Raw genomic sequence first — 18514 nt, forward strand, 5'->3', positions numbered from 1 at the left:
GCATATATATAAGATGGGAACACTCAACGGTATCAATCCTCAACTTGTCGCTGCCATTTGTTCCATGGTCTATTTGGATCCGATGGAGCCGCTTCGTTTGCTCCTGAAGCGCTTAGAGCACCAGCATTGAAGACTCATGAGGGGAATTCACACGCGTCCTGAAAAAAAATATATTATAATATGCTACAGTAATGATCCTGTCTCGCCACGCTCCTTCCGCATGAATCCGGATCGTTACTGTTCAGCGGGCCTCACGCCACGTGGCGGCCCGCTATTGGTCAATTTATTTATTTTATTTTTTATTTTTTTATTTTAAAATCAAACGAAAAATAAAAAAGAAAAAAAATTCAAATTATGAACTCCAACCGGGGGTTCATTAATGCTGGTGGTCTTATGGCATAACTGGATGTTTTTTTCTGTCTTGCTTGTTTCAGTTCTTGTGCTATTGTGGCTCTTAATATGTGTCAGACGTCTTTTTTTTTGTCTAGGATTTCATTGCAGCTTGCTTAGCAAGATACACGGATTTGTTTTCTTCCATGACGATGAAGCAGTTTGTTCGATAGAGAGCATATTTTGAAAAATGTTGATGTTCGTGTTCAGGTCCGAGTAGAAGGATAATATATTTATCAACACATTCCGTAGTGCATCTTTTGAAGTTGGTCAGGAACCAGAACATTTGATACCATGCTCTCGAATCTCTTTATGAAGGCTCTCGGACCTTTTTTTGGGACCATGTGCCATCTTCCATAAATCAGTGGTTGATGCTCTATGTCTGATAAACATTGAATAATGTTATAGGAATTCTGTTGATAACTGGTGAAAATTGTCAAGTGAATTCGCCTTCAGTCTCGAGAACCACATTAATGCTAGTAGCCTAGTACACTAAGACTTTCCGCGAAGAGTTGACAATATCCTGCGTCTTGTTGTCCAGTGGTGAGGTGTGCACATCTCATGGTTATAGAGAACGCGGCCATGTCGATATCTGATTGACATTGAGGAAGAAGCAAATTAAAATCATTCATAATAGTTACAAGCTCTAACAAGTGAGATCTCAGATCCATTGGAAATATTTCAATAGAGTTCTCGCAATAAATTCTAATAAAAAATAAGAAAAACAGAAAACTGCAAAAAAATATTTCGTTTGAGAATTTTTGTATATCCCCTTTACATATCACACTTTAATATTTGCTCTTAATATTGAGAAAAGAGAAAAGACTGTAAAACATCCATTTTACACATTAAAAATACATTTTGATATAAATATTTTATTATGATTAAGGTACTCTATGAACATCTAAAGATTTGATATGCTTAATAGGTCTCTTTCAACTTCACTGGAAGACAAGATAATCAATGTACAGACCTTTCTGCTAAGTACACTGCCACTTCCCAATTTACTAATTTGATTGAACCGGAATGCTAAATCCAAAAACCGGATCGACACACTTAACAGACTAAAACGCTGTCGTATCAACCTATCTAAACGGCAGCGGCTGTGACCGTTTAGTACGGCGACTCACCTTCGTCACCGAGGTTTACAAAACCTCAGCTAGGGTTTCTCCACATCAACCTCGAGAAAAAATGGAATTCGAGAAGAGGAAAGCCGCGACGCTAGCCTCAATCCGCTCATCAGTAACCGACAAGTCTCCCAAAGGCTTCCTCGACGAGCCCATCCTCCCTCTCCTCGAAACCATCAACCACCACCCTTCCTACTTCACCACCAGCTCCTGCTCCGGTCGAATCTCCATCCTCTCCCAACCCAAACCACTATCCACAACAAACCCTTCATCCAAGAAGAAAGCTCGCGGCGGCTCGTGGCTCTACATCACGCACGATCCGGCAGATCCGGAGTCGGTACTCCACCTCCTCTTCTCCCCACCGTCGGAACCGCTTGACCAGCCCAGCGAGTTAGTCTTCCGATTCGAGCCGTTGATCATCGCGGTGGAGTGCAAGGACGTGAGGTCTGCTCAGTTTCTCGTGGCGACGGCGATCTCCGCGGGGTTTAGAGAGTCGGGGATCACGTGTTGCGGAGAGGGTAAAAGGGTAATTATAGCTATAAGATGTTCGATTCGGATGGAGGTGCCGTTGGGTGATACGGGGAAGGTTATGGTGTCGCGGGAGTATGTGAGGTTTCTTGTTGACGTTGCGAATGAGAAGATGGTTGCTAATAGGAAGAGGACTGATGGGTTTGGTTTTGCTTTGTTAAGTAACGGTTTCAAGAATCCAGATGATGCTAATGATGTGGACGAGGAGGATAATTTCGAGAATCTAGCTGAGAATCATGAGTCCAGTATCAGCAATGGTGACTTGCTTCCTGGTAATTCGCTGAGCTCAATCTTGTATATGGAATTTATGTGTATCACTAGGTGATAGCTTTGTCTCAGGCCTGAGCATTTCGGGTATGATAGTTTGGGTGAACTTAGGATCATGTAGTCCTCCGTTCAGGTTGGTTCCAGTTCGGTTCGGTTTATCCAGAAAATTCGAATAAAATGTTGCGTAATTTGGGTAAAATGTCACGTATGGTTAAAATAAAATTATAAAATAGTTCGGATTATTTCCGTTTAATTTTTTGGATACTTTTGGGTAACTAGGATAATTTTGAGTAACTTGTTTTTTTTTCAAATATTTTTAGATATTTTTAGTAGGTTTATAAGTTATATTTATAGATTTTTGGTTATTCTAATTAATAACTATAATTAATATTTTAGGTATAGAAAGTGTATTTCGTAAATTATGTTCCGGTTCGGTTCTTGGGTGGTTTCAGTTTGGATGTTTTACAGATATATAGGTACTGTTCGAGTATTTGTGATCTCTGGTTTGGTTTGTTTCTGGTCTCAATTTTTCAGTTTGGTTCTTCAGATCTCGCATAAAATGTCCAATGTCCAGGCCTAGCTTGATTAATGCAGCAGAAGTGGACGTAATGTAGCTTTTATGCTAGTGCTAGAGTATCATTGGTCAAGACTTTGAGTCATGCTATTTGGTTTGCAGGATAAATGTTCAAATTCTTAACGTGACAAACAGTTTACATATCTAAATCATTGGCAGGGCCTCATCAAGATCTTATGCCGCTCTCAACAATATCCATCACCGGGGAATCTGTTGAGAAGCTTCACATTTGGGGACATTCAGCTTGTACTATAAATAAAACAGACCCGAAAGAAGTTATTGTGTTTGGTGGCTTTGGCGGTTTTGGTAGACATGCTCGAAGAAACGAGTCTATGTTGCTTGACCCTTCAGGCGGCACCTTAAAGTTAATCACAGTCCATGAATCTCCATCGCCACGACTCGGACACACAGCTTCGATGGTCGGCGATTACATGTTTGTGATTGGTGGAAGAGCTGATCCCTTGAATATTCTGAATGATGTGTGGATGCTTGATATATCTAAGTGTGAGTGGAGCTTACAGAGATGCATTGGATGTGAATTTCCTCCGAGGCATCGTCATGCAGCAGCCAAGATTGGCTCAAATGTATACATATTTGGGGGGCTTAACCAGGATATGATACTATCCTCGTTGCACATTTTGGACACAAAGAACCTTCAGTGGAAAGAAATTGAACAGAGAGGTCAATTGCCCTGTGCGCGCCACTCTCATGATATGGTTGCATATGAGTCTCAGTTATTCATGTTCGGAGGATACAATGGTGAAAAGGTACTAGATGATCTATATAGTTTTGACGTCCAAAGCTGTTCTTGGAAACTTGAAATGGTTTCAGGAAAATGGCCTCAGGCCAGGTTCTCACACTCGATGTTTGTGTATAAACATGTTATTGGCATAATTGGAGGCTGCCCTGTTTCACGAAACTGCCATGATTTGGTTCTGCTAGATCTGAAGCACCGGTTGTGGAGGAGTGTGAGACTGGACTTTATGAACAAAGAGTTATTAGTTCGAAGTACAGCTAGTGTGATTGGTGATGATCTTATTGTTATTGGGGGTGGAGCTGCCTGCTATGCTTTTGGGACAAAGTTTAGTGAACCAGTGAAAATCAACTTGCTTCAATCATTGACTATGAGTGGAAATGATGTTGAGGCTTCTATACAAGTGAAGACTGAAGCTTCTCTGTCTCAACCCTGTGTCATACAGTTAGAAAGAAAGTATGCAAAGTTGGGCAAGGACATACTTAAAAACTTTGGATGGTTAGACCTTGAGAGGAAAGTTTATTCACACGAGAAAGGTCTTTATATCTGCTTCCCTGTTACCGAAAAGTTCTCTGCCCTCTTCCATGAAAAGCAGCTTTTGGACAAGGATTTAGGAGGGTCAGAAGATAATCACCTTACCAGCCAGCTCACAAAGGGTCTATCACTGAAGGAAATATCCAGCTCTGTGGCTTTGAATCTGTTAAAGGAAGTTGGTGCTAGAAAATTCACTAATGTAGCTGTTGAAGCCAAAAAAGTAGCAAAGTCCCCTTTACAAAGAATGAAAGAAGCTGTTACGTCTATACTTAAACAGAAAGGTCTACCTGAGGAGCTTTTGGATGAGCTTCCACAGAAGTAAGTGTTACAGAATGCTAATTTTATTATGTCCGGGGACTGAAAAGTTTTTTATAGGGGATTGTTGATTAGGCGTGCACGCAGACCAGTTTTTTAAATGGTAGATTAAATTATTTAAATCGTTAAAAGAAAATCGTTTCACTTAGGTCCATTTGCCGATTAGGACATACACTGATTTTTTAGACACTGATAATTATTATGTATTTTTCTTCTATTCGTAGATGGGAACGGCTTGGAGATATTGTTGTACTTCCTGTAACATCTTTTAAAGATCCAGCTTGGAGCTCTATAAGTGAGGAAGTTTGGTCTGCTGTTGCTATATCCCTCAGTGCCAACCGTCTTGCACGCCAAGTATGTTTAAGTGTAACCTTTTTATTTGATAGTTGTAGTAAGCACTTTGTCTCACCATCCCCTATTTGCATTTGCTTTCAAGGGACGTGTGGAAGCCAACGGTACAAGGGATAGTACATTGGAGATTCTTGTGGGAGACGATGGATGGGTTGATCACCGTGAAAATGGGATCTTGTACTCTTTTAACGCTACCAAGTGCATGTTCTCATGGGGTAATCTCTCAGAAAAGCTCCGTATGGGTAACGTGGCCTGCGAAAATGAGGTTGTGGTGGACCTGTTTGCTGGAATCGGATACTTTACCCTCCCATTCCTTGTGAGGTATGCCACCATTAAACAAACGAAGGAAGTCGTACAACCACAAATGATCTCTTGTAGCTTCAATTCATTCCTAGTAAGTATACTTTTGCAGGGCAAAGGCAAAGCTGGTATATGCTTGTGAATGGAATCCTCATGCTATTGAAGCACTTCGTCATAACGTTGAAGCAAATTTTGTTTCTGACCGTTGTATCATTCTTGACGGGGATAACAGGATCAATGCACCCAAAGTACGTTGATGACACTTTATAAACTGCTCATAATCTATTCAATCTTGTGCAAATTGTTTTAAGTGTTGGACTAAATAAATTGCTTGGGGTTTGAAATCTTTTTCATTCTCAGGGAGTAGCTGACAGAGTCTGTCTTGGTCTTATCCCGACCAGCGAAGGAAGCTGGGTCACAGCTATTCAGGCGTTAAGGTCGTTTTAGTTTCCTTGAACTTGGTTCTTTTACATAAGTTTGCGAAGTAATGAATTCTCACTAATCTCTCTGTTCATGGTATTGGAACTTGCAGGCCAGAGGGAGGAATACTCCATGTGCATGGAAACGTCAAGGACTCGGATGTGAGCAGTTGGTCCGAGCATGTATCCAAATCATTAAGTGATATCGCCAGAGCCGAAGGTAAACGACTATTTTGTCAAACGCTTTTTGATTTTGGTTACTAAATCAAGACTGTGATGTAGTGAGGTTTTCTTTATTTTGGTTAACCACAGAATAACTCAGGTTTATATTTTGGTTTGTCATGGTTTAGGTCGTAGCTGGGAAGTTACAGTAGAACATATAGAGAAAGTGAAATGGTATGCTCCTCGGATTCGCCATCTTGTAGCCGATGTGAGATGCAGATGAAAGATGATTACAGCAAAGAGACATCCCATTGTATTGTGTAACATGTAAGATTTTGATGACCGGTTTTCACTTTCTGAGACATTGGTTTCACTAGCTTAACCAATTATCTGTACCCGTACCATTTGTTACATTTTTGGGTTTGTATGAATTTTTATTCTTGAATTATTATGGCTATTTTTATTTTCTGTTGTAAATGAACGGATATCAACATTAAATCTAATTAAAAAACCTTTTATTTGTATTTAATCTGATCTACAAAATATCTGAACATGGTTGTTCGGGTATATGTATTGTCCGAACGTGAACGGATATCCAACATTTTTTAAAAGTTGGAAAAATCCAAAAACTAAAGCTGAATAAACATCAAAATATACCTCCAAGGAAGAAAACAACCAATTTTTTTATTAATAAAAGATAATAATGCATTTATACTTTTAAAGTTAACTAATCTAAGATTTAGAGTTTAGAATTAATGTTAAAGGCTATTTTGTGACAAAAACATAAAAATAGTTATTTGAAAAAATAATCTAGAGAAATTCTCTTTTTTTTTTCATCAGAATTTGATTTATAAAACTAAGAACCATACAAGGATGGAATCCAAACCGGTAGAAACACCTTAAAATCCCCGAAAACTTAGCCCACAAAAGAGAATCTAAAATCTGTATATAGAAAATAAATCCAAAACACTTTTAGAACCTATAACTTTTTCTAAAAAAGTATTTGATTGTTAAAAAAAAATTTAAATATTTTCAGGAGTTTATTTTCTTTAGTTACCATTCCCATATATAGAATATTATGTTCTTCTTCATTGTCTTTCCAGTAAAAAAAAATTAAATTTAGATTTTATTCTAGGAGAGCATTTTCAGCAAATTGACAAAGAGCAATTTTTCAAATAATCCATTTTAAGTTTTTATCATAAAAATAGCCTACAAAAAAATAAAATGATTAAATTATTTTTTTATCTTAAAAATTTTATTATTTGTTTTTAAAATTTTGAACATATCTCTAAAACTCAACCGCTAATTAATTCTAAACCTTAAGTTTTAGATTAGTTAATTCTAAATATATAAATGCATATTTATCTTTTAATAAAACATCTATTGGTCATTTTCTTTTTTAGAAGTCTGTTTTTGTAAAAATAAACTAAAAAAAAAAAGTTATCTACGAGAATTTCTCTTCAAAATTTCATATATTTCTTTTGAAATTAATTATATTAAGTCCATGATAAAAAGCACTGTTACAAACTTACAAAGTTCGTCAAGGGAAGGAACGACGGAAAAAAAAGATTCATGTTGAAATAGGTCTTTCTCCCGTTCGATTGGGCCGTTCTCAAGGTCTTCTTATTATTAGACCTTATATAATATTCAGTCTTTTTGGGATAGTGTGCTAGTGAGATGAATGTATGTTCTTACTTTTATATGGATAAAAATATTTGTTTAGATTGTCGGTTGAAATACTTCTTTTAGTTTTGGTTTTGAGAAAAATTCAAAATTAAAATCAAGTTGCTTTTGTTCATCCATAGATGTGGTTTTGAAATTTTCTTCTTGGATGGTTTTGGATTAATAACTAATTAGTTGCGGACCATTTTGTAGTTAGTTGTTAATTACCTTAATGATAAAGAAGAAAAGGCTATATGCCTTCAACACCAACCGATTACTCTATCAGGTCTAGTCAGGAATCTCTACAAGAAAGTAGTTACCAAACTAGTCTATAGTATAATATAATTAAATCATTTAATTTATTCACTTCGGTTAGAAATCAAAATTCAGTTGGGTTTTCAGTTGATGTTTGGGTTAAAATAAATTTTGATGTAATTCTCTGGAATCAAATTGTTTGCTTCCAACATGTCTGAAGCTAATTTTAAATTTGTGCATACTCATCTAGTTATGAACAATTGTACTATAAACGATAAACGATTAAAAAAACGAAATGTGATTAACATGAAAGCAAAGAAAGAAAGTATAGGTCAACGTCAACCAAACAAGAAAAGTAATCGAAAAAAGCTAATGTGTTTTAAAGTTAATCAAAGAACCGACAAGATCGTGAAAAGTGAATGAGTTGTGTGTGGCCATGTTCGGTCTTACAGCCTTTTCCAGTTTCTGTCTCTCACAACTACACAATTTTCCATTATTACATCGAATTTATACTATTAAATTGAGTTGAAAATTACTTGTAGGAAAAAGGATAACTAACGTCGTAACGCGTTATAAAGTGTTTTCCATTGTCATGGCCATAATGTCGGGAGTATTATATACGTCTTTTCTTCGACCATTATGTAAGTGGCTACACATACATTGATTAACCTAGAAGTAAAATTTCTTAAAACCTTTATAATTTTCAATCAGACTTCGACACATCCGTCACTGCATTGCCATTTTTTTTTCACTTCACATGATGCTGGTCGACGAACTAGACTACTTGACTCGGGATTAAACAATCTTTAACTTATCATTCATAAAATTTGGTATATGAAATAATGTATATGAAAGAACGTTTTGCAGAGAGGTTTGGCAGCTTGTCTTAATCCGTCTTAACCCACCTACAAATGCTTTCCATGACTGGAATGAATTGCTATCTTGGATCAGATCGTCTGTTATTCAAAGCCCTATCCTTCTCCGTAAGTTGGCTGTTCAATCAACGATATACCACTTGGGGAAGCAGAGGAACAACGTTTACCACAACAACATCATCATTGGACCTGCAGTGATCGCGAGAATGATCTACAGAGAAGTGAGGAACACAATCATGTCAAAAGGAAAGATAGGAAGAAATTTCATAATCTCTTGTCAAGTTGGATTATCTAACTAGTAGGCTTTATTAGCTGTTGTTGCTCTATCTTATTTTTTTCTTATTTTTGCCAAGGTAGAGTAGTTTTTAGATTACGCTTTTTGTATAATCCGAACATCATTAGTATGATATTAACATTCTTAGCAAATAAAAAAGAACGTTTTTCTTCAAGTAGATTAAAAAGGGAATAATAATGATATTTTGGTACTCATGAGTCAAGGCTCATGTGTCGTATAATTGCAAGTAAAGTACGGGCTGATATGTTGGACAAGATTTGCTTAGTGAGTGGTATATCTTTAGTTTTGAATTTTTCTTTTGAACTCCATAGTAAAACGATATATCGTAGAACAGTTTTTGTCTTTGTTCTTCTGCTTTGATAAATTGCTTTACCTCAGTTTTAATTGTATAGTCAACTGTGGCCTAACTAAAATAATATATATATATGGTTACGCTAATTTCACTTAAAGTCATCATTTTCATATTAATTAACCATCACCTATTCTCTTTTTTTTTAACAACATGCATCACCGATTCTCCAAAATAGATTTTCCTAACCATTTCATCAACTGTAACCTAATCACAGCCTAAATCAACTATTTTTTAAAAAAGATATTTAAAACCATTTAATAAAGCCATAAAAACTAATTAAATTTTAAAATCACTTCCTGATATTTTAACCATGTATCTTTTTTTTTGGTGTAAAAACCATGTATATTTCTCTCCAAATCAAAAATTAATGCGACAGATAACATGATTTACGTGTATTTATTAGTTGAAGGGAATCGAAGTATATTATATAGGAAAATATTAAAACAAAAAACAGTTCAAGATCATCAAACTTGAAGAGAGAATAGAGGAGGAAGATCAGAGATAGTTCGTGAAGAAGACGAGGACGACAAGAATCGTTTAAACGATTTGATGAAACGAGAGATAAGATTTTTGCAAAGGCAACTATTATTCTTCCTCAGCTTCCTTAGCTTCTTACCGATTCTCATTCTTATTCCAGCTACTCTGATTATAATCAACGGTCCAGATGATCTCTTCCTCTGGTGCTGCTGTCGTGTCCTGTTGTCTGCCCGTTCTAGAACCTTCTGAATTATAAATTGAGCTCTTCTGTGAATTAGCTCTTGGGGATCTTCTTTCTCCATCTTTGTGTATACGTATGGATTATTCCTCGCCATTATTGCCGTTGATTGATCCTTGTGAGTTTTGTCCTTTGGAGTATTTAGAAAGATTGTGCAAGCTAATAACATGAAGTACACATAAATATATAGTGAGGGAGGAGGAGGGCGAGGGCGTGAAAGAGACCATGTGAGTGTTATTAATTGTTGTGTTGTGTATGACTAAATGAGTAATACTGTACATATACATGTGGATTATTTTCTAAGTTTGTTTGCCTGCCAGGACCATTCACTTTCACACATATTTTTCGTACTTTATATCATTCAATAACTACAATTATGTAAATATTTACATATATCTGATTTTTTTTGGTAAAATAGATATATCTGATGATTTATAATGTTTGGAACAAACAGATCTAAATTTCTATAAGTGGAGGATTCACTGTGCAACATATATAACAATTCAGCTCGCATAAATGATCGAATATATACCATCTGCAATATTAATATTATTTGCATATAGTATATTGATATGATTCAAACTCAAACCGATATCTTTTAAAGTGGTTTATGTGAAATATATTTCAACTTCTAATTGAATATAAAATTTTATACAAACTAAAATAATATTTTGTTATAAAAAAATGATAATAATATTTTGTTATAATATATATGTAACAACTCATCTTATGGACTCCAGTCTGGTTTTGTAGCGCACTGATCCTAATTCCTCAGCTATGAGTATTAAGCTCTTCTTTCGTATAGATTATTGGTGCGTTTGGCGTTTCTTCGAACCAAGACCTCATATTTTAACAGCGTTTCCACAAGAAGAGTTATCACTAATTGATCAATTGGTGAGAACTTGTCATGTGTGAACGTTGTTAAAAGGTGAGCTCTTAGGTTCAAGCAACGCCAAACTCACCGATAACTTACATGCAAAATCAATAAAAGCTCACGGATAAGGGGTTAGGATTGGTATTCCGGAGAGCCAGTCTGGAATCCACGAGCCTAGTTGTTACAATATACATCTTGCTTAACAAAATATTTTGGCCTACAAATGTCTTCAAACTTTGAGTTAACCTGGGTTCGTAGTGAACCAGGTCTCGTTAAATTATAAGTAAGTTTAGCCTATTTCTTACATTATTGTCAATCATTTTGATACAATACAATTGCAACATTGCACGTTCATAACATTCACTTTTATTCTTCTTACTCTGGTTTTCAGAAATATTTGAAACAATTGCAATATTGGACAAACTTTTGTGGTTTAGTCCCGGTTGTTTTTAGATGGTTTATCAAGATTGAGACAAACTTTGGAGACGGTCGTCAGATGAAATTTATATATTGAGCTTTGACCTCACATGATTATAAAACATATCATTATATTGACAATTTGATATATTTGTTAACTTCTCTCTGCTTTGTGCCTTTTGGTGGCATTTATATGACAATACTTGCATGTATGTAACTCTCTATTTATTTATATTTTTTGACCAAATGGCTAATGTAAATCTCTATTTTCTAAGGTATCCGATGATGGAAGCAACATGATAAGGAATCTCTCCTAATTAATACTAAACTAATAGTATATTAAATGTGCATAAATAAATATATATATATATATTAATTGTGTACTCGTATGATTGTATCCAATGTTTTGATTCATACTCATGTCAGCACAATTGGGGTTTCGAATGGTGACTGCGGTTTGAGCGGTGCAGGATAATCGGTTCAACTGCGATGCAGTTTTAACAATTATAAAAATGTATAGATATATAGTATATGTAGAAATTTTTGTTACTGTTAACTGAGGGGCGGAGCGGAATGATGGTCACCATTCAAAGCCACTGTATACTATTTTTAATCATATAAGGTTCAATTGATAAAACAAAACGATAAAAATATGTAGCAGTAGAGCTGGGCAAAAAACCCGAATCCGAAGAACCGAACCGAATCGATCTGAAAAAGTAGTACCGAATCTGAACCGAAATTGATTAAATATCCGAACGGGTTTAAAATTTTGGTATCTATTTAACTGAACCCGATCCGAACCGAAATATTTCAGGTACCAAATGTATCCAAAATAGATTTATATATTTAAATATATATTAATTATTTTAGATTTAGTATATATTAAAAACATCTAAAATATATATTATACTTTTAAGTTGTCCACAATATTTAAAAAATATATACAGATAGTAAAAAATAAATAGCTAAAATAGCTAAAATATATTCAAAACACCAAAAATACTTGAAATATCTATTGATTCTCTATTTAAATATTCAAACCAAACCAATTTATATGTTAAGTTTAGGTCGTTTAACATATGTTATTCAAATTTTTATGTAATATATAATTTTGTTTATAGATTTTGAGAAATTTATAGTATATAATGAATTTGAAATTTTAAAAATAACGTAAATGAGTTATCTGAACCCGAACCAAACCTGCAAAGATCCGAACCAAATCCGAATCAAAATTTAGAAATATCCGAATGTGATTGAAATTTTTAACCCAAAAACCCCAAAATCTGAATAGAACTGAATCGAACCCGAATGGATACCCGAATGCTACGGTAGCGGAAAGAAAGAATGGTAACATATGAAAATAGTTAAGTGATAAAATAATAATGTCAAAAGCAAAACGGCAATACTATAAATATCATTTTGACTTTGTTTTGGCCACAAAATTGACTCTAATTGAAGTCAGATAGTCTAATCGGTGATATGTAATCTACGAAATCAAAATGTAATTGTTAACCTCTTGCACACTTACCTATTTATGTTGTTTGTATGAGAGATCTGTCCGATAAAAAAAAAGACTCCAGAATCATTTTTAATATGGCTTGGTCATATAGTTGGTGATGTATTTTTAATGAGAGGGTATGCTAAAGGAAATTGGCAAGGATAACCAAAAAATTATACTTCAACATGTAACTATTACAGAATAATGGCTACGATATATTGCATATAAACTAAAATATCACAATCCGATTTTACAACCACTCATTTTTATTCTTTATTTATTTTTATTTTTCTTTCTTTTTTAATGAAATTTTTCTCAACTCTTTCTTATTCCTTTAATTCTCTTGGAAAAAATTAACCTCAAAATTCTACACAAAGATAATTTTGTTTTTCATATATACCATAGTTTTATATTTTTTTGGTAAATAGACAAATAAAACAAAAACCGATCGATAAATCTTTTAAAAATATAACATTATGTTCCGTTTTATACCATTATATTTTTAATGTTGAAGGTTGTACTATATACCATAACAATAAAGATTATGGTAAATAGTACAGTATAAAATTTATATTATACATTCCTATATTAAAAATACTAGTCTAAATATATTAAAATGTTGATTTAGTTAACTATACCAATTATATGTTTAATTATACAGTTTAATATATTCATCCCGTTCTACAGTAATTCATGTTTAATTGTATTTTTTCGATAAGGTTGAATGCTATACTACATATTTTTAAGATTCTACATTTGATACTATAATCTACATCACTGAATTCATAATTATGGAGTCAAAAAATATATATATAGGGGTTCAAATGGTATATGCATAGTAACTATATATGGTGTGGTTGTAATAATAACAAAAATATATATGTTTATGTTACTACGGTTTATCGTTACTATTTGAAGTCAAATTATAGAAATGTTTCTAGTGTCATTTTTAAGGACGAGTTTGATGCACAATCACGCATAAACAAATTAGTTTTGTCCAGTTTTTTGACAATGGTTACATCCTCTCTCTACATATATATCATCACCATTTGAACAATCGCCCAGTTCACTCCTGACCCCTCCTAAGTATTTGGGAGTTTTTCGGAAATTTGGTAGATGAAAGGTTGCTTCCATATGTTACATGCTGTAAATAGTTTAAGTTCGAAAGTATTTCATTTTTACGTTAGTTAGGATGATAAACTGAAAATATCATCAGCACTAATCATCAATTCATTAGACGCAATTATATGTGCAGCTCAAATAACAATTATTATATCATAGAAAAAAAACCTAAATAATTGAGAAATGCACAATAATCCTATATCGTAGCTGACGCATTTACTTCATACGCGCATGCCGGCAGAAACGTCAACATAAATTAAATACAAGAAGACAAGATTTCCACCGGCATAAGCTTTGAAAATGATTTCCTGTCATTTGTTGCTAATAATAGTGAGAATATAAATAATTATAGTAATGAAATAAGTTTAAAAAGGATGTCATAATGATGGGACATGGGGAGTTCAAATCTGTGATGGTATTACATAAAAGTCAACTCACCGGCTAAGCAACTCGGCTTCTGCCAGCTTTCTTAAACAATCATGAATCCATGCTCTTGTGTAGTCGCTTCTTCTTCTTACTTTTAAGAATATTTTATGGATTTCTTTTGATCAAGGAAGAACTTGCAACAATTACGTGTATGCAAAGCGGAACTGCGTTAATTAAGTCTGAGCATAAGATCCGTACTCCAAAATCTGAACCAAATCTAGACAGAAAACTTTGATTCATACCCGGTGCAACGTAAATCTAAAAGAGTTTTGTACGGTGTTACAAAACATAGTCAAACTCGAAGTGTTATTAACTATATCCGAAAAGATAACTCGAAAAACAGAAAAACTCAAAAAATTATCCAAAAAAAAACAACCCGACAACTCGACTGTAAAAATTAGTATGCAATATAAATATTTGAAACAAAAAATTGTACTTAAAACATACAATTTCATATTTAATTTATAGGATAAGTGCTAAAAAGTAGTGAGATTTTAATATAAAAATAGTGTGATTTTGATAAAAAAAAATAAGAATATGGTTTTGATAGAACATAATGTAAAATAAATTTATTAATATAATTAAATAAATTATTTTCAAATAATAATTTTATATTATTTTTATTTCTTTTTATAATTTTCAATACTAAAATTCATTTGTCATATATTTACATGAAATATTTAAAAGAAAAAAATACATTGTAATAAAAAAAAATATTATCAAATACTTTAATTTTTCCATAAAATATTTACAATGTTATTTAATATTTATAAATTAAAATAACTTCAAACACTTGTAAAAAGGTGTGTTATTACTGTTAATTGCGTATTGATCCTTTTCTTCATATAATTCAATGAATATAAAAAATCACACTTTGACAACAAAAACGTCTGCTTCTACACATTGTTATTGATTGGTAACAAACGCAAGGGTCACCAACAATTACATTAATATCATTCCGCACTTGTAAAAAACACATTCACCATTCGTTACCTTAAAGTTTCGAATGGTGTAGTGGGAGAAATTTCGGTTATCAATTTCATTTGGTTCGATAGTCGGTTAGTTCAGTTATCAAAATAAAAAAAATATAATTTTAAAAATATTTAAAATAAAAAAGATTTATTATTAAAAAAATATACTTTAAGCTAAATAAATTGTGTGTGACTCAATAAACAATTCCACGCTTTTAAAGCATATATCAAAATTTATTTAATTCAATATTATAATTAATTTATTTTTAACATAAAATATTTACATACGCACATATGTGCGGGCAACCACCAAGTTTATCAATAAAACAATATAACAATCTTTATATGTAAGTTGTTAACTAATATATCAAATAAAATATTTTTTGCCATCAAAATAATATTTTATTACTCAAATTAGAGATATGTGGGAATCAATACATGAGTAGAACAACCAACAAAAATTAACTTGCAATGAAAGTATGATTTGTTCTAGCTAAACCATCTAATGTCGAATTCTACTCTTTCAATATGTGAGAAACCTTTAGCCAAGAAATCTTCGCTGAAGCAAATCTACTTCTATTTTGAGAAACTCGGTCATGCTTTAAATCTTGGATCATTAATACAATGTCTTTAAGTCTGTTCAAAAGTGCTGGAAATTTGTATGTTGGAGCGTGGTTTCTATTTTCCAAATTAAAGCCACTAGTTCTTAGTCCAAAGAAATGAAGAATACAATGTTTTTCTTTGTTCTTCAGTCCTAAGAGTGTTCTTTTCCCGATCCATCCATATACAGTATAACATCTTTAAATTAATATTCTATAAATTAATATATACTAAAAATCTCTATAAAATAATATAATTTTATAGTTCTAAATTGAATTTTTGATTCAATTAGTATATTAATAAATTAATATCTCTATAAATTAATAAAAATTATAGTTTTGATGTAGTCTCAATATTATTAAGTTATAGAAGTTTCACCAAACAAATATTTTGTAACCTTATATCTAATAAAATGTTATCACAAATATTTTGTAACCTTATATCTGATAAAATGTTATCCTTACGCTTTAATAGCAATGTTTGCAATATTAACATTCCTTATATATTACTTGAGAAGCATTACAATATTTTTTGGTAGCAACGTGTCATTATTATGATAATTTTTAGAATCTTTAGAAAAAGAAAGTTGGTTCATCAAAACATATATTATATTTTTTATTAATTAACTATCAAACTAATTAGTAGTGTATAAAAAATATTCTTCACTTTCCTTAAATAAAAACTACGGAATTACCTAATATGATTAACATATATATGACTATTAATTACTATGAATAATAAATATTTGATAAGAATTTTTATATTCTCTCTCATTTTTGTTTAATTTTATATTATTTAAATCAATCAAACAATCACATTAATCATATAATAAAAAATAAATTTTTTCTTATATGTTATATTTTGAACTTTTAAAAACAACTATAAATTACTAAAAAAAAGTTAAAATTCCACATTAAAATTTTTGTGATCAATGGTTTAACTTTTGTGTCATATCAAGATATAAATGATCATAAAATCACATGAATATAAAATCTCTTTTAATAAATATTCATACATATATATATATATCATTTAAATTAAACTATATACCATATAAAAAATACATAAATATGTTAATTTTAAGCACTGAAATGTATTGAGAACTTAATATTTTAGTTTTCAAATTTGCTTTGAAAAAATCTCATATTGAAAATGATTTTTAAAATGATTTAAATTTTTTGTTACATCAAATATACAAATAATAATAAAATAATATTAGTAATTGCTTTTAATCGCTTTCAGAGGAGGAGTAGCTAGCGAGTGGGCAGATGAACACTGAGCTGTGTGAAACATTGAGTCTCCCACATACCAGATGCACTTGTCAAGAATTTTCTGCCTCAGGAACTCGCTTGAAATACAGACAATACCAGATCTGTTAAGAGAATTGTTGTGAATCTCCTGTCTTCTGCCTTTACCCCACATGTGGTAAATCACGCTTTATATATGATTGAAAGGAGGCGCCTTTCAGTTGAAATAACAAATGATGAAGTCCTTGTGAAGCTCGGCACCTTTTTGAAACACAGAATCTGGAATAACAACACGACGTCTTCCTGCAGTCGTTATCGTGAGCAAGCCTTGTCAAGGTTTTATCTTCTTTCACTCTAAGTCTTTCTGCTAGAGTATGGTTAGATGGACCCGCTGAAGTGTCAGTAGGAGCAGTATATTTCAGAGCAGGGCCAGTAGAAACAATAGGAGTAGTAGTGACAACGGAGGGTAAAGGGTTCAAAGGGGGAGGGGTTTGGTTTAGGGCTTCATTGAGACAAGTGGAGAGGTTCTTTTTCTAGCTAGGATTGTGAAATCCTGATAGGAAGGAGAAGGATTAGTTTTGTTTTCAGTTAAGATGGCTGGCCCAATGAGAGAAGGAGATGACTGACTAGGAGGGGCCACTCATTCGTAAGTAGTAATTTTCTTCGAAGGAACAGTAGCTGAGTCACCCGAGAAAGGACCAGTAGTCGAGTCTCCCAAGAGGAGACCAGTAGTTGGAACTCCCGACAAAAGAACAACAGTTACAGTATTATGATTCTCATTTGAGACCTCACAGTTTCTTAGTGGAGCTTCAGCTAGAACTTCTTATGCTGATAATTTCGGGTTGAAGTGAGAGGATAAGGGGTTCGGAAACAAATCAGGATCGTGGGAGTTTGGGAAGGGAAGGCGAGAGAGGAGGGAAGTAGTTAAAGGATAGAATGGATCTGGCGGGTCAGGGGAGATGAGGGTAGGGCGTTCATCACCAGAGGACGTAGACGACAATTTTATACCAGAAGGACGACCGGGAACAGCCCAACGAGATTGCACTGGGAAACGAGTCAGAGAGAATTTGACGTTTTCACTTTTTGTGTGTTATTAAATAATGTTACATGTGTTGCTCAAAAAAAAAAAATGTTAAATGTGTACACAGTAAAGCGTTATGTTAGCATTTATATGTGCATATGAAACTTCTGTTTAGGGCGTACTCTAAAACACTTTGATTTTTTTTTATTAGAACAAAAAGATTACTGAAATTTTTAAAATGTATTTTGTGTTTTTAATATAATGTGAGTTGGATAAATTACTGTATTTTCCATGCCAATTCCTCCAAAAAAAAATTGACCTTCTCAAATTTCTTAACTAATTATTTTTAAAAATGTGTAAATGAAACAGAAACATAAAAGGAAACACGATTTGTGTGTTTCAGTTCCGCATTTCTTGCTTCACGAGACCAACGATCATCCAAACTCACATCGAATCTGTAAGT

General features: G+C 33.1%; 2 protein-coding genes across 2 annotated transcripts; one reads left to right on the top strand and one right to left on the bottom strand.

The window, feature by feature from the left end:
- Positions 1-1422: 1422 nt before the first annotated feature.
- LOC106438749 (tRNA wybutosine-synthesizing protein 2/3/4) lies at positions 1423-6245 on the top strand. The gene is made up of 8 exons (XM_013880018.3): positions 1423-2317; positions 3046-4492; positions 4714-4843; positions 4926-5161; positions 5253-5388; positions 5501-5577; positions 5673-5779; positions 5910-6245. Exons 1-8 carry the CDS (start codon positions 1582-1584, stop codon positions 6002-6004), a joined length of 2964 nt encoding a protein of 987 aa, XP_013735472.2. The 5' UTR covers positions 1423-1581; the 3' UTR covers positions 6005-6245.
- Positions 6246-9545: 3300 nt separating this feature from the next.
- On the bottom strand, positions 9546-10867 carry LOC106443810. The gene has a single exon (XM_013885368.3). It carries the CDS (start codon positions 10042-10044, stop codon positions 9625-9627), a length of 420 nt encoding a protein of 139 aa, XP_013740822.2. The 5' UTR covers positions 10045-10867; the 3' UTR covers positions 9546-9624.
- Positions 10868-18514: the final 7647 nt, after the last annotated feature.

Source organism: Brassica napus, chromosome A3, assembly GCF_020379485.1.
Source record: "Brassica napus cultivar Da-Ae chromosome A3, Da-Ae, whole genome shotgun sequence".
In the NCBI taxonomy this organism is placed as follows: domain Eukaryota; kingdom Viridiplantae; phylum Streptophyta; class Magnoliopsida; order Brassicales; family Brassicaceae; genus Brassica; species Brassica napus.